The 22668-nt window shown below is 41.4% G+C and overlaps 1 protein-coding gene across 3 annotated transcripts in view; it reads left to right on the plus strand.

The window, feature by feature from the left end:
• LOC146608103 (receptor tyrosine-protein kinase erbB-4-like) overlaps positions 1-22668 on the plus strand; it is a 381455-nt gene that overhangs the window by 345274 nt on the left and 13513 nt on the right. For 2 of the 3 annotated variants that reach the window (XM_085348721.1, XM_085348722.1), the window contains exons 21-23: positions 9008-9169; positions 14320-14395; positions 14598-14744. In XM_085348721.1, the coding sequence (XP_085204847.1) occupies positions 9008-9169; positions 14320-14395; positions 14598-14744 (385 nt within the window). The remainder of the gene's footprint in view (positions 1-9007; positions 9170-14319; positions 14396-14597; positions 14745-22668) is intronic. The other variant, XM_085348723.1, reaches the window with a different exon arrangement.

Below are 22668 nucleotides of genomic sequence, written 5' to 3' on the forward strand. Positions count from 1 at the left end.
GAGACTGCCAGCTCTGTGGGAAGGCCTTCCATTCTATCTCCAGCTCAGCACACAGCGCATGACAGACGACCACCTGCGCCACCTGAGCGGAGCCATTGTGCATGCTCCTTATCGCACTGGTCCCAGTTCCCGGCGTGTGGACAGTTCCATATTGCTCATATTGTTGCTGCCTCCTCACCCTTTCTGTGGGGCGGCTGGATTTTTTTTATTTTCATTTTTTTCTGGGTGGGAGATGGGTGGTGGTGGAAGGGGGGTGCACCACATGCGGTGCTCTTATCACTCCCTCTGGAAACAGACACATCACCTTTTGGTTCCTTGGAATTTTTTCTTTTAGCCTTTCTTAACATGAATTCCCAAATAAAGTGAAGTCCAGGGAGTCGGTGCACGTGTTTCTACCTGAGAATTGGATCATTAAAGCTATTTAACTGCTGAGAGTCCCCATTGAAACTGCCGCACATTGGTAATAATTCAGCAAAAACTGGATCTGCTGACTTGACTTGGATATTACCACCGTGTCCATCCTCCTCTTTCTCCTCTTACCTTCCAGCTGCTCTCCTTTATGCCCAGCATCTGTTATTCTGCAGCACCACTGCTGAGGTGCACCGCTCCCTGCAGTTACTCCTCCACTCCACTCCCTTTTTTTTTCATGCGCTTGTTTTTCTACATTACCGAAGACTCAGATCTTCCTTCTTCTTTTCTTCCTGTTAGATAGGAGGTGCTAATGGGTTGCCGACCAGCCGTGACCTCGTCTGTTGCATGCTTTGGAAGACTTTTAGCCCCTGTAAGCAATTCATGAGCCCGCGGAGGTGAAAAAGACCTTCGGTGCTGTTTAAAAATGAGATTTTATCCCACTTGCTAGCCCTACACCAGGTCAGAAAAAGGATAAACTATTCACAATAAATCCCTCTGCTTTCACAAGCTATTTAACGAACACTTAACAAAACAACAAGGAAACATTCATTCCCTTCTATCTTGCATATTAGTTCAGATTTCTGACCTTTTTCTTCTCTATATAGAACAAAAACTGAAGCAAGTGGTGTAAAATATGAGAAAAGGTCTGCATATTTTATTCCAACGCAGCTCACTCAGTAAGTGGAAACATAAAAAGGTAAAGACAGCTATGACAAGAAGAAGCATTCCTCTGCCGAGTCTATTAAGTGACATTAGAATAGCTAAAGCAAAGTTTAAATAGCTGACTAAACACTGTTTAAAGTTGTTAATTACACAGCTTTTGTGCCGCAATTACTCGTCACCTTTCAGCCAACACATCCAGCTCTGATAAAGCTGCGGTGAACTCAAACGTAGTGATATGAGTGAGTTTAGGTCGTGGCTTTAAGAGTTGATGGGTGAAGCAACATGAGGCATTTGTACCGTTTCTGTGGGTTAGCTACAGGCAATCATGTTAACATTAGCTCACCAGGTATAGTAGGCCGTCTACCTGCCTTGGGCAAGATACTAACCCCGTGTTGCTCTCCGATGCATCCATCAGAGCATGAATGTGTGTAAATGTTAATGTGTGAATGTTTCCTATGCACTTCTGCGTAGGAAAAAAAGTGCTTGTGTGAATGAAGAATGTTGTATAAAGTGCTTTGGGTGCTCCGGGAGAGTAGAAAAGTGCTATGTAAGAATCAGTCCATGATCATTGGCATTTACATTTACAGCTACTCCATAAGACCCACTGGCACCTCAAGGTCTAACACACTGTACAAAGCTGAAAGACAATGTGGAAGTGCCAAGAACAAGTCAGGCCCCACAGACTTCCCTGTTAAAATCCTCAACTTTACATCACAATCCACCATGTTTCCATATTAGTACATGAGAAATACATTGAGGGTGTTTTTTTTCTATTTCCTAAAGCCTCTTAAGGAGTGTTCGGTGAGGTTCCTCAGTTATCTGCGCGATGGGAGGACAGGCTGAGTTTTGGGTTCCTATGCAGGGAGGAGAAAAATAGCAGAGCAGTGTGCAGCTTTTCATGTCTGGTGATATGGATGTTATTTTTATTTATATTGATTTAAAGAACAAGAGCACGAAAAAAGGGGGAAATGCAAACTGCATCTAGGAGATAAAGAACTACATTATATTGCTAACACAGCACTGGTACTTGATACACTTGATACAAGGTAGGATCGACCCAATTTTGGTAAATCTGTGTGAATCATAGCCTCAGTTTCCTTTTCTTAGCTGACAGGAGTGCCACCCAGTGTGGTCCTCTGCTGCTGTAGTTCATCTGCTTCGAGGTTCAACATGCATTCAAAAGCATAAATGCAATAAACTGCTGCCGTGTGATTGGCTGACTAAATATTTGAATCAATGCGCAGTTGAACAGGTGTCATTTTCTAATAAAGTGGCCTGTGAGTCCACATAGTTCGTTGCCTGAGTTTACGTGTGCAGAGGAACCAATAAAATGGACAGTGTTTAATACCTTCATAGAGCTGTGTGTCATCAACTGGTAGCATTTGAACAGCTGAATACCCGCCAGCCAATCAAATCATATGTGATTTTTTTTTCTTTTACACCATTTTTGTAATTTTTAAAGAGTCATACTCGCTTACTTTTTTCATCTGCAGTCAAAAAAAAGTAGTTGTGTATGACTTGGATATATATAGTGCATTAATAACTGGTGTTTTGCCAGTGTATGCACAGACAGTAGACCACGGCTGACCATGCCAACGTCCCAAAGCACATCCTGACTTTTACAAAGGTCTTTGCAAAACAGCTATTGAAAAGTTACACAGAGTAAATGTTTTTGGCAGACAAAAAAAAAAAGTAAAATTATTTCAAACTGCTATAGCAGCACTTCATGCTCAGAGGGCTTCAAACATACCCCCGGTGTCATCTGGGATTAGCAGCAAGGATGTTAGGCCCTTAACCTTGCTGCTGGGAGGCGGGGGAAAGCTGCAGTGAACATGCTCAGCGGGACCTTTCATATACGGTTCAAGCACATGTTGTCCGGAAACTGTGGCTTTGCCTGAATTGGACAGACGTATTCAAATGAGCTGCTGCTGTTCACAGTGACCATTCATCCAGTTGTGCCCCAGTGTCAACATTAACAGCGAAATTGTGTTACACAATGAGAAAGCTGACTTGCCATTTAAATGAAATGAGATGAGCAAATACAGAGGATTCACGTCTGTCCCTCTTCTAGCTTCAGTGTGAATCACTGTATTTGTATTTCAGCTCCTTTTTTCATTTAGCTTCAGTAACTTGGGGTCATTCTACATCCAACATATGAGTGAATGTTACCAAATGTCCTTGAAATGTTTGCATGCTCACCACCACCTTATATTTTTTTCAACTTCATTATCGGTTCTCATGATAAAACTGACTTTAAAATGCACTTAGTCCACAAGAGCCCTTTTTTACCTTTACTTATATCAAAAACTGATAAAGTTACATATTGGGAGGTGTAGCATGTCATTCGTTACTTGTTAGAAAACTCACAGGCAAACTGCATCTTCTCTCTATTTATCTACATCAGCCTGAGCATCATCATCTTTCCTTCAAAGGTCAGCCGTAAACATTTACTTTGAACTTTGAGTGCATCGGCACGGTGGGAGGTTTGGAGTGACGCACGGTGCCAAATGTAGCTCTTCTTCTGACGCCGACAGCTTTGCTTTTTGCCACAGAAAAATAATGGCTGACAGAGAGAGAACAAAGCGATTTTGCCTTTTGGGCACATAGACAGGTACTTTACTCATCTGCTGTTTCTTCAAGCTGTTCTGGGGTTCCTGCAGATCCTGAAAAATGCTAGGAGACACAAATGTTTTCTGATGTAATCTGTCAGTTAAAATCTGAAAAGAATTCATATCATCTTCCCTCACATTTATAGAAGAACCAAACTACTTTGCTCTGAGGAGATGTTCAAAGCAAACGATGTGGGGGATCGACAATTTCAATGAAAACAGGCAGTTTCTGAGGCACAGCTGAGGCTGGTACCACATAAGGCGAGATGTATTATGTGCAGGAAGTGTTGCAAACTCTTTTAAGGGATTTAAGGCAGTGAAATCCTGCAGTGCTGCCAAGCTGTATACGCCCTTTTCCTTGCAGTTCAGCTAAAGCCGCCTACCACACTGCTTGACCTGCCCGTTACATCTCACATCAGCTTGTTTAAGCTCAGGGAACGACTGAACCAAACCACAGAAATCAAACACCGAACTCATTTTGTAATTTCTTCAGTTTTGCTTATTGTAGAGTTTATGTTAAATGTTATTGTTATCATTCACCTTAAATCCAACTTCTTAAGATGCGGGACCCAAAGCCAACTAATAATCAGACTGATCATCCAAAAGTCCAAAGACACCCAGAAAACTCTCAACAAACAGCAGTTTAATGACTATGGTAAAAAATTGCCTGTCTGAATATTGCTTGTGTATTTAATAGCCATTTAAAAGCAATCATATTTTAAATGTAGCTCCAAGTGTGGCATTTTAGCCTTTACTGCAATAGGAAAGTGGAGAGAAAAAGAAAAGATGACTTCAAGGCAGATTCAAAGCCAAGCTGCTGCATTGAGCTTACAGCGTATTAGTTGCCAGCGAGATAAACCAGCACCAAAGTGTGACTCTTCAACAGAATGTCAAGTGGCACTAACTTTAGCATTGTTAGCATTTAATGTGTTTCAGGTTAACTGAACATGGTTATGTGCTATTCTAGTTGAGTGGATAAATGCTAGCTTCCTGTCACTCCTGAGAAGGCTGTTCCAAGTTTTCTCCATGTGTGGATAACGGCTCTGATCGTGGTTCACTGGAGTCCCTAAGAATTTTTTTTAACACTTTCAAGACTGATCGACCTCAGTGAAATTGTTTCTCTGCTGTTTCTTGTGGCATGATGTTGTACTTTTTGAGAATGTCAAACGGGTTCTTATTAAGTGATTTCTTAATTCAACAGTAATCAACTGGGGTTAATCAAAGTTCAGTCGTGATTTAAAAATCACAAGATTGTGTTAGATCTTAAGACTATATGAATAATTATGAATAATTAGTTCATCTGGTATTTCTGGTGACTAGTTGTGATGGTATCAATGCTTAATTGTCTGGCTTACCAGTTGTGCAGTAAGCACCTTTGTTAAATGATGTATTAAACCAAACAAGTTCTTCAAGAGGTCACAGGAACCATCTTCACCGTGTACAGTTCAGGGAGCATGAAAAGACCGCTGTGTCAGGGTCCTGGGTCTCCTGACCCAGCGTTTTAGTTCTTTGTGATTTTTGTATTATTGTACTTGGTGTGAGTTTCTAGTTTCGATCCCTTGCCCTTCATGTTTCTCTATGTCCCCTCTGTTCTGTGTAAGTCTGTGTCTGCATGTTTGATTTCCCCTCTGTGTCTCTCGGTTCTTAGAGTCCTCTGCCTTATGGTTTATGTCTCTGTGTTTCTTAGTTGCTGTCTCCACTGTGTCAAGTTCGCGTCTCTGTGTGATCCTTCCTGTTTTACGTTGAAGGTCCGTGTCTTATGTGAATGTGTCCTGCTTTGCTTGTCTCGTCAGTTCTAATTTCCCCCAGCTGTGCTCTCCTTCTGTGTCTCATTCTCCTCGTTACTTCCCAGTGTATTTAGTCCCTGTGTTTCTCTGAGTCAGTGTTGCGTCGTACCCTCAACAAGCTGTGTGTGTTTTGCCTCCGTGTTACCAGTGTTTTGTTTCCAGTTCCAGTTCAGTGTTTTCTGCTTCAGTGTTTTAGTCCACCAGCGTTTTTGTTTGTCTTTTGATGCCTTTAGTTAGTAAGAGGGTTTCCAGCAATAAAGCTGCGCTTTAAGTTGAACTTCTGTGTCTGAGTCCTGCATTTTGGATCCACCACTCCTGCTTGCACGCCTGCCACACAGCCAACCATGACACGCTGTTCTCTCAATACCAAAAAAAATCACGTAATCCACGTATCTTTTCAATCATCTCTAATGATCTAATCACCCTTTTATTTCTTTATTATGCTCCATGACTCAGGACTCGGGTCTTGATTGAAAGTCTTAAACTGTGCACTGGCAGACGGACCCTCTCGACCTGAAACGCTGGCTGCCCCCAACGTCCCTCCCCCCGGGACGCTGCTGTTTATTGCCCAGGGTGGCTGAAAATTAATTGGCTCCTTGAGCTGCTCTACGTTCCCCGTCAGTGCGATGGCCTCCCCTCATTGCCCTGTCACTTTAAGTCGAAGTGTATTAATGGACTGTGTGGGCCATTGATTCCTAATTTCTCTCGACGTCAACAGGCGGGATAAATACGCCCGAAGTCGGTCGTCTTCTGGCTTATTGTAATCAGCATTGTTATTGATCGCCTGCCCGACCCCCCCGAAGTAATCTATTTTAAATACACTTTCAGTAAAAGAGGGGTGCTCATTGCCTAGTCAGGACACATTGTCTTCATATTAGAGAGGAAAGCCACAGATGTAGAAAAAGGGAGACAGGAAATACAAGTAGGAAGTCCTGAACTGGGAGATAACGGTGAGAGACATGCAAACTGGCCGATGGATGCGTTTCACGAGGAGCTGGGCACCGTGGTGAAATATCGCTTGCTTTTGCGTGTAGGTGGTGGTCTCTGGGTGGTCACTGTCAGTGTGAGTGCGTGTGCATATGTGTTTCTACACATCTGTCTCCCCGAGACCAGCGGATGATGGATGAGGACTCAGCTACCAGCGAGCCAGACGTTGGAGCGATCGATTTATCCTCACATTCGTCTGGGAGGAGGAGGCGTGCGGCGGCTCGCCACGGTGAACATTTCAACACAATGTTCCTCGATATGTGCCCGCGTGTCCACGAACACACAGGCATATACTGTATTTTCATAGTAAGCATTTCAAATGGGCAATGATTCTCTCGCACCAGTGGATGCGTGAGCCGTGGTTTGAATTCCTCATTGTGCGCTGACCATAATGACCACCAAGGTGTTTTCATTGATCCGCCTGCAAAATGGCATCCACTTGTTTAACATCCAGAGTAATAATGCTTCAGCTGGCCCAGCCTCGCCCGTCTACCTGTTCATCTGGCAGTTTTCTTCAGATATGACTGCACAAGACAGGAGAAGAGTGAGTGTTTGTGCTCACACATGCATGATAAGACGTGCCTGTTTGCGTGTGTCTGGCATTCTCTGCTTGACTTCACGTGTGTCCATGCGTGCGCTTGCACAGCCACAAATGGGTTTTTGTGCGACTGTCACAGAGCCGCTGCTCCGTCCAGCCCATTGAGCAACAAATTAGGGCCGCAAAGCAAAGTTGTCTCCAGTCTAAGCTTTGTTGTTTTTCCCCTTACTCGCTTTGCTCATCAGGTGTTCATAATCAACGTTAACAAATCAGCAGGGCATCCATTGTTCTCCCTGCCCAGCCATCTTGAAAATGGCCCCAATTACTGAGGACACCAAGGCGACGTGTCAGTTATGAGTGAACAAGATTGCATTTGACTTGGACGCGTTACAAGACGTAGGTACTGATGTTGCACACTTCGGTACAAAGCCAGCACCTGTTTTTGTTTTTTTAACAATATATTGTGAATGTCAAAGAGCTTCTAGAAGGAAGTTTCTCCACCTGGCAGTCATTTCGGTAGTGCTTCGGGGCTCTTATTTTAAATCCACTGTCAAAATGAATATGGAAAGAGCTTTTCTGTTATCATCGGGGCATAAAAACTGTATAAAGCCACCAGTCTAATGTGACAGAAATAACTTTTAAAAATGGGTATTCTTCCTGAAAAAATTGGCTTTTGAAGCTTTTTCAGGTCACACTTCTTCTACGCATGCTCGCCATTAAACAACTCTATGACTTCATTAAGAGGTCAATCAGTATTGGTGACGTCACACCATTCATAATGAAAAACTCCATGCATTCATCTTTTATTCACATATTTGTTACTATCAAAACGAGAAGATAGAAATATCTTGAGCGACCCCTCGTTTCTTTATGTTTTGCTGCTTCAAAACAGCTTTCTTGTAATTTTTGTAGGGTATCAAAGTTTTTCTTTGGACATTGGCTGCTTTTTCACTCATTTTGAGTCCAGACCTGACTATCTAAGGAAACTGTGGAACACAGGCAACCACATCAGTCTCGGATTGGCCTCCCCAGAGCCCGGATCTCATCATTATTGAAGCAGTGTGGGATCACATTGACAGAGAACAGAACAAAACGCAGAAACACCAAAAGAAGAGCTTTGAGTGTCCTTCAAGAAGCCTGGAGAACTATTCCTGAAGACGACTTAAAGAAATGACAAGAAAGCTGCCTAAGAGAGTTCAGACTGTGCTGAAGAATAAAAGTGGTCACACCAAATATTGACTTTCAAGCTCGTTATGATTGTACAAACTCTGTTTTTGCCTTATTTACTGTATTTACATGTGCGTTTTCAAATGTTTCAATAAAACACTGCACCTCTTTCCCATTCCCTTGCAAAATATAAAGACATGAGAGGCAGCTCAAGACTTTTGCACAGCAGTGGATGCCACCAAATAGTTATAAATGTCGTGAAACTATACTCCAGCTAAGTTAGTTATTTGCTGTTTGTTGCCATTTTTGCATTTACTGGATTCTGTTATATGTTTCTATTAAGGTTTCCACTGAGCACATCTCTCTTTCTTATAAGGTCTCTGGCGTTTACAGCTTCTACGTTTAAAATGTGTGTCATCATTGACTCAGTGGCCATGAATATCAACAATTCAATGTTCTCTAACCACAAATCTGTGGTGCCATCACTGTCATATGAGTGCTCACAGTTTGGGAAATTTTAGACTGAGAAATGTTGAGTTTTGTTTTTGGACTCTGACAGGCAGATCGTCTGCGCCAAAAAACTGACATCTCTGAAATGCTATAAAAGCCGACTTGGAGTCTCCATCTCTTTGAGTCATGTATATGAGAAGTGCTAACAATGAATGACTGAGTCTAAATGTCTGCTTGGATGTGCAGTTAATGACAATGACAATTATGACAATAATTTTATGTTAGTGCTGACATTTGCCACATCACCGATCTCAGACTGCTTCAGTCTTGAAATTTAAAATGATGAATGACTTCATGAGAGGATTCGCAGTCAACTCTTTCTCTCTCTGTCTCAGGGAATGATGTACCTGGAGGAGAGGAGGCTGGTCCACAGGGACCTGGCAGCTCGGAACGTGCTGGTAAAGTCTCCCAATCACATCAAGATCACCGACTTCGGCCTAGCCCGACTGCTGGACGGCGATGAGAAAGAATACAACGCAGACGGGGGAAAGGTCGGTGTAAGTGGAAGAGTGTTAATCTTTATGTGTGTACAGCGCAATTTCACATGCGGGACAATTGATATGAAAGTACTAAAACTACAAGACTTGTGACAGGGAAAACCGTACATAAATGACACTTTTCACAATAATATACATTAAATTCAGTTCATTTCAATTCAGTTTTATTTATATAAACTTGTCTCACTTTATCTGAGCAAAATCACAGTAACTGTTGACTCGAGGCGCTTTATATTGTAAGGTAAAGATCCTACAAGAATACAGAGAAATCCCAAACAATCAAACAAACCACTACAAGCAATCACTTGGTGATGGTGGGAAGGAAAAACTCCCTTTTAACAGGAAGAAACCTCCGGCAGAACCAGGCTCAGTGAGAGGCAGCCAACTGTCACCCTATATCAGGTGTGCATAATTATTAGGCAACGTCCTTTCCTTTGGCAAAATGGGTCAAAAGAAGGACTTGACAGGCTCAGAAAAGTCAAAAATAGTGAGATATCTTGCAGAGGGATGCAGCAGTCTCAAAACTGCAAAGCTTCTGAAGCGTGATCATCGAACAATCAAGCGTTTCATTCAAAATAGTCAACAGGGTCGCAAGAAGCGTGTGGAAAAACCAAGGCGCAAAATAACTGCCCATGAACTGAGAAAAGTCAAGTGTGCAGCTGCCAAGATGCCACTTGCCACCAGTTTGGCCATATTTCAGAGCTGCAACATCACTGGAGTGCCCAAAAGCACAAGGTGTGCAATACTCAGAGACATGGCCAAGGTAAGAAAGGCTGAAAGACGACCACCACTGAACAAGACACACGAGCTGAAACGTCAAGACTGGGCCAAGAAATATCTCAAGACTGGTTTTTCTAAGGTTTTATGGACTGATGACATGAGAGTGAGTCTTGATGGGCCAGATGGATGGGCCCGTGGCTGGATTGGTAAAGGGCAGAGAGCTCCAGTCCGACTCAGACGCCAGAGAGGTGGAGGTGGAGTACTGGTTTGGGCTGGTATCATCAAAGATGAGCTTGTGGGGCCTTTTCGGGTTGAGGATGGAGTCAAGCTCAACTCCCAGTCCTACTGCCAGTTTCTGGAAGACACCTTCTTCAAGCAGTGGTACAGGAAGAAGTCTGCATCCTTCAAGAAAAACATGATTTTCATGCAGGACAATGCTCCATCACACGCGTCCAAGTACTCCACAGCGTGGCTGGCAAGAAAGGGTATAAAAGAAGAAAAACTAATGACATGGCCACCTTATTCACCTGATCTGAACCCCATTGAGAACCTGTGGTCCATCATCAAATGTGAGATTTACAAGGAGGGAAAACAGTACACCTCTCTGAACAGTGTCTGGGAGGCTGTGGTTGCTGCTGCACGCAATGTTGATGGTGAACAGATCAAAACACTGACAGAACCCATGGATGGCAGGCTTTTGAGTGTCCTTGCAAAGAAAGGTGGCTATATTGGTTGCTGATTTGTTTTTGTTTTGTTTTTGAATGTCAGAAATGTATATTGGTGAATGTGGAGATGTTATATTGGTTTCACTGGTAAAAATAAATAATTGAAATGGGTATATATTTGTTTTTTGTTAAGTTGCCTAATAATTATGCACAGTAATAGTCACCTGCACACACAGATACCCCCCTAAAATAGCTAAAACTAAAAACAAACTAAAAACTACTTCCAAAAACATTCAGCTTTGATATTAATGAGTTTTTTGGGTTCATTGAGAACATGGTTGTTGTTCAATAATAAAATTATTCCTCAAAAATACAACTTGCCTAATAATTCTGCACTCCCTGTATATTCATTATATAATTATATGTAATTAGTTTTTAAAGTGTTTGAATTGATGATATTTGTTACATTTCTTTTTTCCATCCTTAGTTTTATTTCTAGCTCCACACTGGCCTTGTTAGCACAGCCTGATTAGTTTCATAATACATCTGTGCGCAGCTCTTGTATATTAAAATACAAGCACTTAGAGCACTTACAGCGTTAAAAGAAGACAACAGTGGAGCAAATCAGAAACAACCTGACAGCTCGTTGATTCACGAGAGCTTCCTTATTACCTCCCAATCAGTGGCTTTACAGTTAAAAAGGAACCAGCTGTGCGATTCTTTAAATATTGATTGGATCATAATTATCTGAGTGCACAAATCAGTAATTAGTCCCATTTCACTGCAGGGCAACCTGCATGTGACGAATAAAGCTTTGATTGATTGATTGATTGATTGATTGATTGATTGATTGATTGATTACAGATTAATCACTCAGTAACTGTTTTTGTTTTGGAAGGAAGCACCATACTAGATGCATACTACTACTTCCTTGTTGGATAAGGAATACTTTACCATTAACTACCTTTTCTGTATCACCATGAGTAAAGAATACTTATTAGTTACTTATTTCCTAGGGACTGTCACTTATTGGTTTTTGTCTGTTCAATCAATAAGGCAAAGCATTTAAAGATACAGTCATATGAAAAAAAGACCCCGAGCTTCAAAAATGACACCTCACGATTCGGTAGATTGTAGAACCAAAAACTTGACGGAAGGATTTTCAGTCTCTCACATCATTGTGGAGAAAATCTAAATCGTGCTGCCATGTTCTTTTTAAAGAGGAGAAGAAAGGCACAAGTCACACTTGTTCAGTGTTTTTCTACTTCTACTTGGGATGGGTCTCATCTCAAGAACGACGAGTCAGCATACAGAGAGGAGGTGCAACAGCTAACGGACTGGTGTAGAGTTAACAACCTGTCTCTGAATGTGGATAACACAAAAGCGATGATTGTTGACTTCAGGAGAGCACGGAGAGATCACTGTCCACTTACCATTGATGGATCATCTCTGGAGGTCATCAAGAGCACCTAATTCCTTGCTGTCCACCTGGCAGACAACCTCTCCTGGTCCCTCAAGACTCGCTCCATAACCAAGAAGGTTACAGCATCTGTACTTCTTGCGGAAGCTGAGAAAAGCCCATCTCCCTCCATCTATTCTTACCACGTTCTAAAGTGGGATTATTGAGAGCATCGTGAGCAGCTGCATCACTGTCTGGTATGGTAACTGCACCGTATCGGTTCGCAATACCCTATAACAGATAGTGAGAGCAGCTGAGAAGATCGTTGGAGCCCCTCTCCCCTCCATCGCGGACACTTATAGCACCCGCTCCATCCACAAAGCCACCAGCATCGTGGAGGACCCCACACACACTCTTTACCCTGCTGCCTTCTGGAAAGAGGCACCTGGGACCTCACTACCAGACTATGGAACAATTAAAAGTGTTACCATAGAGAGCTTTGAAAACTCCAGTCAAAAGCCGGCTCAGACAGTCAGGGGCTGCATAGCTGTAAAGTAAAGAAGACACAACCTCTGTTACTCTATCATCACTCATTTCAAATGTCAGCACAGCCAGTCACACACACGGCAGAGTTGCAGTGATTAATCTCAGTGTGTTTTTCTTTTGTCAGACAACTTTGTGAAGATCAAATAATGATCTTATCGGCGTCAGAGCAATAGCGGAGAATTACTTTTCATGTCACTTAGCAGGTAGTATCCGTACCCCGCGATCAAATCACTGTTTTGTGCCCGTTTAGCGGAACAAAAACAGACACACGTGTAAATGAGAACAACAAAATCATAAGTGTGGCTTTGTTTAATCACAGCAGAGGTAACGATGGAGATAAGGAGGAACGTCAGCGGGGTTACAGCACCGTGTTGGCTCCATCTGGCCAGATATTAATTGCCAAGCTTAATTTTGCTGTTTATCAACCCAAAAAAGGGAGAAAAATAAGAAGAAAGGCTGTCGTTTTCATATTTCAGTCATTTAGACGCAAGTAGTTATCTTTACAAGAGCAAAACAAAAGCACTGTGATTACAGTTTCAAATTTAGAAAAATTAACGCTTTTTGGTTCATGAGCACCTGAAGTAGCATGGACGTACAACAAAAACCCCAAGGAATGTGTTATGTTGAGCACATTTGGTCAGAAAAAACAGTGGTGAACTTTAGCACAATATAATTTAGAAGCACTTCATGCAAACAAATAACGTAGCCGCAGCTCCCAATCAGTTTGTTTTGTTTGGGGAACCAGTCTGCATTAATTAGAATCGCCTTCTCTTTTTCCCCACCCCACTCGAGACTTCCTATGCAAATGTCCTGATCAACTCCCTTTATTAAATTGGCTCATTCATCGCTACACCCATTCAGTTGGAGGCCCGTAGGTAGCCACTGCATCTTGAGTTGGAGCAGTTATCTCTGGACACGAAAAGGGTGGTGGGAGTGGGAGTGTGGTTGCGGGGTGGGGGGGCAGTATTTTCATAAACCAGGCGAGTTTGATTCAGCCATTCTGAGTGATTGGCTCCATGTTGGTATTCACTGATGCCTGGAAGAAAAAAGAAAAAGAAAGAAGGGTGGGGGCTGTTGTCAGCACATCTACACGTATGCCATAAAAATAGACGTGCCGTGGGAGATAAATCAACAGAGATGAAAGTGGAGGTGCCATACCACATTTCCAACCTGAAGCAGTTTCATTTCCTCCCTTCCTGCTCATTTCCCCAAAGAATGAGTGTGTGTGTGTGTGTGTGTGTGTGTGTGTGTGTGTGTGTGTGTGTGTGTGTGTGTGTGTGTGTGTGTGTGTGTGTGTGTCAGGCTACCAAACGAAGGGAGGGGCTGGATTTTAAATGACCTCACATGCAAAAGGACACATAATTGCCTTGCTCAGTAGACATGCTGAAAATCCAGTCAATATGGAAATCACACAGTGGTCGGGATTTGGCGCGACGTCTGCCGTCGTCCTTGTCGGGAATGTCGAGAGATCTGCTGTTATTACTGTTTCGCACCCCTTCCCGCTCTCTTTAGGCTGCTCGGATAAAGTGAGACAAATGGCCGATACAATCTCATTTAGCATCTTAAAAAGCGCACTCGCTATTGATGATTTCTGAGTCCAATCAATCACAATACTTGAGTAATATTGAGCAAAGCAAAACTATGGTTGAAGGCGCTGTCGATTGCCCAATAGCTTTTGAATGCTGGAGTAAAAGAAATGGCTGCTTTTGAGCAAACCAGCATAATGGAAAGTTGTCTGCAATTCAGGTATAAATGGATCAGATGAATGAGAAGCTAATAGTTCAGATTTTAGTTGTTTTATTTTTAATGTCTCTCCTCAGATGCCCATTAAGTGGATGGCTCTGGAGTGCATCCACTACAGGAAGTTCACCCATCAGAGTGACGTGTGGAGCTACGGTGAGTGTATTTCTTGTAGGCGTCAATGTTCCTCGTGCTCCAGCGACCTCAAATCCTGTTTAGTGTATCTGCATTTGCATTTTCACCCGCTCCCTGTCTCCTGTCGTTCTCTGGGTCCCTCTGCGTCACCTTTCCCATCTTTCTCCGTCTATCTTATTAATATTTTTGTTTTTCTACTCCTCTTCCGCACAACACACTCCAGGAGTGACCATCTGGGAGCTGATGACATTTGGAGGCAAGCCTTACGATGGGATCCCCACGCGAGAAATCCCAGACATCCTGGAAAAAGGCGAGCGCCTGCCCCAGCCGCCAATTTGCACCATAGACGTCTACATGGTCATGGTCAAATGTAAGAACACACACACACACACACGCACACACACATGTCAGACTTCTTCCTGTGTCTGAAGCAAAGTGATGAGCGGGGTATAATTTTACATGTGAAAAGAAATGGCATAGATAAGCTTGCTTCTGATAAACATATCTATAAATAATAACCACATGTGAAAGTCTATTTACGCATTTACAATTTAGTTTAAGTTTATTGCTGCTTTGACAATAAACATGGCTTCCCTGCTTTTCATTTTCTTAATATGTATCTGGTGTCAACAGGCCACCAGCTTACAATAAAACTGTCTGAAGCTAAAAGCAATGACAATGACATAACAGCAGAACCTGTAATATTTACTAATTAACACGTAAACACACAACAGCGTTAAATTTGCTTGGCTCTCGAGAGCTGCAAGTTCTTTGGAAACTAGCATGAAGTTACTAAACTAGAAAAATAGCTCATAACTGATCAGAAACCCAAAACTTTTTATTTTTAGATATAAAGAGTTTATTTAACCATGCTTTCTCCACTCTACAAGTTAGGCTTGTAGATTAATTTGACATGTGAACAGAATGAATTGAAATTAACACATAGATCCTCCTGATAGAAGAGCGTCAGAAATATTAAAAGTTATATGTGATGGCTTAATCATTCCATGGATCTTATTGGGGTTTGGACACATATCATGGTAGGTATCCTCTAGAGACAGCATATAAAAGATGTAAACCTTCATGATATCAGTTACTGGATATGCTACAGTAATATCAGGGAAAACAGTGGATGGAGACCATGGAATGACCAATTTTACTGCAACTGTGTGCAATGAACTTGCACTCTTGTTTCCTTTGAAAAGCTTGCTTTCAAAAATTGAGACCAGATCTATGATCACTCCCAGTTGGTGGTCATCTCTGAGTTGACTTTGGTGCGTTAAGACTGGCAGAATGGGGTCAAGTTTGCAACTGCATCAATTAACTGTGATCTGTTGCTATCTGCTTCACTTTTGCCATCTATGTACTCAGAAATTCACATTAACTACTTAAATTTAGAATCCAGCCTGAAATTAATACGTTTGAAATAAATAAGTCCTCTGCAAACAGTGACGTGTTTGCTAAACAGCCATTTTACTGTTAAATGGCATAGGTCCTAGCTTTTATATTGGAATTTAACCAGAATACAACCAGCGGGCAAACAGCTCGGTCGATTCTCCTACTACAAAGAGACGAGTGTAGAATGACTCAGATTTATTGCAACCTGTTGGAAAGCTATCCGTGTTTATAAATTAGATGGTAATTATGTTTAAACCCTAGCTATTTGGAGTCAGGTTGCCTCCCACCAGGAGAGCTGTGCAATGTGGTCAAAAGTGGTTACAGTAACTCCTTGCAATCAATCAACAAATGCAAAACAGAATAAATGTCACTGATTCAACATTGATTATTTTCCATTTCCAAGAAGATTGCTGTCTTATTTTTACTCTAATATGACTGCTGTTTTGAAGCTTTTGGTGTTTATAGCATATGAAGCTAATAAGCTAGCAAACTTGGCCAATAGCATGTTTTGCACATTGTGTGATACTGAGTAATGTGCAAATTTTGTCAGGCTGAAAACAGATGTGAAACTGTACTACTGGAGTAAATTAACCAACTCCTTGGAGTATGTCTCAGTATGCTGCTATTAATCTAATGAATGCCAAACAAGATCATCCACAATCAAAGTAGTCTCACCTCTACAAAAAGCGGATTTTTAAACCTTAATAGAAATGGCTGAGTTATATGAAATGGCACCTACTGTAAAGATGTCATAAATGAAATGAAGGGAGCTTTAGAGACCAAATGCATTTTTGTACCAGCATGTAAACCTGTTTATTTCTGCTCTAAAGTCTATGGGCTCTGTACTGTTTTTGGAGCCTTCCTCGAGTAGTCATTAGAGGAGCTACTGCCTCGGCCCCAAAGTTTGCTGCTTGGTGTTACAAAACTCTAGATCCATATTATATATTAGTATATAAGTTTTAGCAAATTCCTTATAGCAGTCATTCAAATATTGTTGTTGTCTAAGTAACACATAGCAGCATGAAACAATGTTATAGAGTAGCACTCCAATAAAGCACGCCTCGTGGAGAACATGATCAAATTTATTTTTATGCCATGTTTATTCACTACTGTAATTCGGCTTAAAGTGTCACGCATGAGTTGTAGTTTAATAATAAGGCTCAGATGTTAAATATTCATCTGGTGAGATGTTAGTTGGGCTCTGGGGCTTCATTTCAAGGCTAGAAGAAAAGCTGGTATATGGAAAGAAGGAAAGTAGATGAGCTGTTGTCATGAAACTGTGATGAGATGCTGGTTTATGGTCTGCAGCATACAGCCCAGCCCTCACTGGGGATAATGCCCACATCCTTGTTGGTGTCATCCTCCATCTGGACAACCACATCTCCCCAAACGCTCCCTCAAGCCAGTACAGCTCATCCAAAAATCCGCCTTCTCCCATCCTCCCCAAATTCTCCCATGTCTTTCCCATCTTGCAATCGTTCCCCTGGCTGAATTCTGTACCCTGTTGCTGGTGTCCATGGCTGTGGAGGGACCCTCCCTCCCATATTTCCAGGAAACTGTCCAGACTTGTATGCCAAACCATGCTCTGAGCTGTGCCAGCCTTTGGCTAGTTGGCTGTCCATCCACGCACCAGTCTGGTATTCACGCCGCCCTGTCTGAACTCAAGTATGTCGGAGTGACTTTTCTGTCACTCAGTCTTCTGTTGTCTGAAAATCTCCCCAAAAATGACCTCACTTCCACTCCTCCCCACTGACTTTCTTGTTTTCCCTCTTTACTTGTGATTCTCAGTTATTTTTAATTATCTAATCTTTTGTACCAGTGTTGTATCTCAATACATTCTTATGGCTGCTTGTAGCGCAGTGAATTTAAGCTTAGTCTACTGTTCCACTCATTGTAATTCACTCTGCAAAAGCTTAAAATGGCAAATGTGTTGAAAGAGAATAATGTGATCCAGCTTAGAGCTTGATATCAAAACATATTCCCATGACAAAAATGTTAATCCAACCGAAATGTCATAATATCTAATAGTTGCCAATGGCTTTTGACAGCACAGAAGCAAACCATGAAAGCCCTGCAGCCATTTAGCCTAATAATGCCAACTTATCCTCTCTTTCCTCCTGGTGGAGAAATGTAATTTTTATGTGCTATGCTAATTTGTCTGGACGTGTCTGGACACTAATGTTGTAAATGCTGAGGTCAGAGAGGTTCATTCAGCTTAACAAGCAGCAAAAATGCTTATCTACACCTGATTTATTAGGGTAGATGTCTGATACACAGTACACCACAGAAGCTTTGAATGCTAAAAGTAAAGGGAGAATGCTTTCAAAGCTGATGAGTTTGAAGTCAGCTGTAGTATGAGTACCCTTTGTCAGTTACATTTCTGTAGTTTTGCCTCTGTACACCATCAACATATGATCGAACTACTGAATTTAAGCTACAGTTCACAGGATTAAACAAAAGTGTTGCTTTAACTGTTTAGGAATTACATTCATTTTTATACATTGTCTCACAAGTTCCATAACCGGTGTTGGTCAAGTTAATTGAAAATAGTAATTAGTTACTAATTGCAGATTACTTTTCCAATAAAGTAATCCCGTTACTTTACAGGTTACTTATTTTCAAAAGTAATTAGTTACCTTACTACTTAGTTACTTTTTAAAAACATGATACATAAAACCATATAAAGCAATAGACCTTTCAGCCCAATTCTTTTTTTTTCATAATCAATCATATAAAATCTGTGAATTCCACATTCCTGTGGCAGCGTGCTAGGTGCTTGCTCAGATTTGAAGTTTAATATTTACGCTGTAGAAAGACGATTTTTCCAAATAGTAATCCCTTACTTTACTTGTTACTTGAAAAAGTAATCGGATTACAGTAACACACTACTTTTAACACGTTACTGCCCATCCCTGCCCATAAGTAACTGGACAACTGAATGACAAGCAGTTTCGTGGTCAGGAAAGTGCTGTTCCCTCATAATTACATGACAAATTAGAGAACCACCTTATAATTTTACTTTTAATTTAAAGATCACAAATAGCTCTTTCAAACTATATATAATCGTGTAACATTTTTATCAATGCTTTCTAATTATGTGTTTCTGCTGCACCACCACTGCTCTCTCCTCGTCATCTCCACCTCATCTTCTTCCTCCTCACCACGAACCTCGTTTCCTGAGCTGACATCAGGGCTCTAGCACATGAAAACATTATTATTTATCCCTGGTATTGTCACCGATACTTATTGTCAGCAGATTAGACTTTTGACCCTCTCACATCCTCATATCAAATGAGTCGATTTGCTAAGTATCAGAGTCCAACAATGTTAGATCCACTTCAAAGAAAGTTTGACATACATCAGCTAACAGAGGCTAACTCCTGCTAACAGCGGCAAAAACAGCAGCACTTACTGATGGAAAAGTTTAGGATATACTCAACAACTCACCTCAGTATTACTGTCAAAGTAAGCTTTGCTGACTTTCTCAAAGTTTTAAGCCTCCTCCAGAGCAAATAGATGTGGACACTTCTCACTTGGCATATTGACAGCTGAGGTAAACAATAGTTTCTCAAGGCAAAGAATGGGATATTCCACAATGGCCAAGTCAGTGACCTGATCATAACCCAAAAGAGCATACTTCTCAGTTATTAAATGCAAACCTGAAGGCAGAGAGACCCACAAACAAGCAGCAGCTGAAGGCTGCAGTAAAGGCCTGGCAGAGCATCTCAAGGGAGGAAACAGGATTTGCTGATATCCATGGATTCTAGACTTCATGCAGCCACTGACTGCAGCAGATTTTCATTCACATATTAAAAACAGTCCCTATATTTAAGATTGTATGTCTGATTACTTTTGAACCTCAGAAAAAGAGGAACTGTGTGTAAAAAGAGCTGTGATTCCTGAACAGTTAAAGCAATACTATCATATTTCACCCAAGTAGTGACCGGATGCTGTAGAACTATCTTTTAAATTCCGTGATTTGTAGTAACAACAAGCACTTTTTTATTCTTGGTTGTGCGTGGTGTGTTTGTCACTCGTAGTCATTGTGCAGCTGACACAAATGTCGTTCCACTTATCCTACTCACTATATTTCACCCTTATTAATGTAGTTTACATTAGTGAGTGGCTGTTTTAACACCATGGAGGAAAAATCATAGAATAAGTGATTCTGACTTTATGTGATCCCACACTTAATCAGGGGTAGGGCTCCTTGTCTTCTTGTTTTTTGGCATTACCTTTTAATTAGTAATTTTATATTACTGCTTATCATCCCAGCAGGTTTAAAATCTTCAGAAACGGACTATTTTTTACCCACCAATTAGCAAAAACTAACAGTGAGCGTCGTGATCAAAAATAACCCAAACAGGTCAGGCACAGAGTCCAAGTAGCGGGAGAGTCACACTGCCCAGTCAGAAGCCGGAAGCAGGCTCAGCAATCGGCCACATTAATTCTAATTGCATGTTGACTGCGAGCCGTTTGTTTGTGATCTCATGGGCCGTCACACTGCGTGCCCCACCGCTTCTGCACCACCCCAATAAAAATGAAATAGAGTTTGATCGCTGGAGTAATTACACCTCATTTAGGTAATGTGCCTGCGTGGGGCGTTACAAGTGGAAATTTGAACAAAGTCAAACAGGCGAAGTGACAGCTGAAAGGGTCAGGCTTTATTTAAGAGGAGCTAGATTAAAAGTGGTGCCCAGAATGTAAGAAATGCACATAAGACTGCAAATTTTTAATTCGATAAATGCCATTAGAGTATAGCAAGGTATATGCAAGTTTTTTGTAACATAAATACATGAAAAAGCAAACAATAACATACAATAAACCCCCTACTGGACTGCTGGAGACACCTCACTTTAGCCATCGATGCTGCAGAGTGTGTTATGGAGATGTCGACAGTGAAATCAGCAGCTCTCCTTGCTTACGATCTAATCCGAGCTAATACACCACCTGGCATTTTACCTTCAGGGGTTTGCTGTGTTTACTGCTGCAGTAGCCTGAAGGAGAGAAATGTGGTTTACAAAGTAAAATAAAAAAAACTTTTTTTATTACAACCTCTGAGTTGCCCTTGAGCAAAGCAGTAGAATTAAGTCAAAGTGAACGGCACTGTTGCTCATTCAACATTCCTGAAATAAATGAAGGTTGAAGGTACACAGTGGCACAGCTTTCATTGAGTGCTTTCTCTTAGATAAACCGCGCACAGATAAAAGTTTAACAAAGCACTACATTATCCAGTATAAAGTGATAGCTGGAAATGTCCCCTTTTACCATTTCTTACTGAAGTGTATTCATGGAGCTGTTGGATTGCACCAAAATGACACTTTTTTTGTTTTTATCCAACTGAAGAAACAGAATATTCACATTTAGTGCGATCTAGCTGAAATTCAATTATTATTATTAAATGGTATTTCATGCAAGAGAGCTAATAAAGACAAATTAAATACTCACAGCTCTCATATTGATGTTTAAAGCGTTTTTGATTGATTCACAATATCAAGTCGTGCACTGAATAACACGCAAGGAAACATTCCACCCTAATCGCTGTCGGTAGATGCCGGTTGCATTCAAACAACACAATGAAAGACACTCATACCCTGACAGTTGGTTATTAATATTATTGCATGGATGTCAGTATAATTTGATTCTACCAAATTAAAAAGAATAACTGGGGAGAGAGAGGGCAACCATCCTGTAGGAAAGTAATGGAACAGAGGGAAGAAGACACGTCTAGGGAGAGCAGCGGCTGATGAAGATGGTCGGGCAGGCTGAGATGGAGATTTATGATCTATTCATAACGCCTGTCTAGCATTTGATCATGGCTAATGTATGAAAACCACCATGGTTACCTTAGAAACCAGTCGCAACCCTGCCATGCTCATGCATCATCAGTGTCCTCCGGTATTTAGAGACACATCACTGCACCCCTGGCTGTATTCTGTGATATGCCAGCTGTTTGTCAAATATTATTTTGGTTTGAGTAACACTTTGCAATAAGAGATTCAAAAGTGGGGAACAGGAACTACTGAGTAAATATGCTTTTACACTGGGGATAAAGACGTTATTGGCAAGTGTGACGTAATCCTGAAGCATTGAGAAATTATTGAGGACCTCTAATGATAAATCATACAGGAGAGGGTAGCACTAACAAAAAGACAGGAGTCAGAGCGGTGGAAGAGTGGAAAATGCTAAGATTTTTACTGGGAGTGACCAGAATGGTATTCATTATAAATGAGTACATCAGAAGGACAGCTCAGGGTTCAAAGATAACGTTAGAGAGGCAAGGCTGAGATAGTTTTTATTGGACAAAGGGTGTAGAATATGGAGATGGAGGAAGGTGGGGGGGTACCACAGAGGAGGTTCGTGGATGTAGCGAAGGAGGACATGCAGAGGGTTGGTGTGCCAGAAGAGGTTGATAAAGGTTGGGTAGGATGTGGGCAGATTATCTGGTGTTCCTACACATAAATGGACCAGCCAAAAGAAGAAGAAGAAGGGGAATGTAATAGCAACGTAGTCCTAAAGTCATGATGAATGGCTACATAACTACTGATTAATTACTGAGTAACTACTGAGCAAGTATGTGTTTACAATGGAGTGTGGAGGAATGACTGCTAAGGATGACAAAGCAAAGAGAAACTGCTGAGGAACTATAATGATACATCAACTGAGCAGATAAAGAAACAACAGGTAAAGTAGTTCTGAAGTTATGAGCAACTACTTTGTAACTAGTGAGTAACTGCTGAGTGATATACTTAATTACTTGAGGTAATAAAAAAGAATGACTAAGCAGCAATAAAGAAGCAATTAGTGTTTTGTTCTGCTGTGTTTGATTTATTGAGAATGAACTCTACATATGAAAAAAAAATGGACCTTTCCGGATTTACGGATGATTATGAGCT

The sequence above is a fragment of the Diplotaxodon limnothrissa genome, linkage group LG23 (genome assembly GCF_057381915.1).
Source record: "Diplotaxodon limnothrissa isolate DT_005_m linkage group LG23, D_limnothrissa_male_GT1.1, whole genome shotgun sequence".
NCBI classification, from domain to species: Eukaryota; Metazoa; Chordata; class Actinopteri; order Cichliformes; family Cichlidae; genus Diplotaxodon; species Diplotaxodon limnothrissa.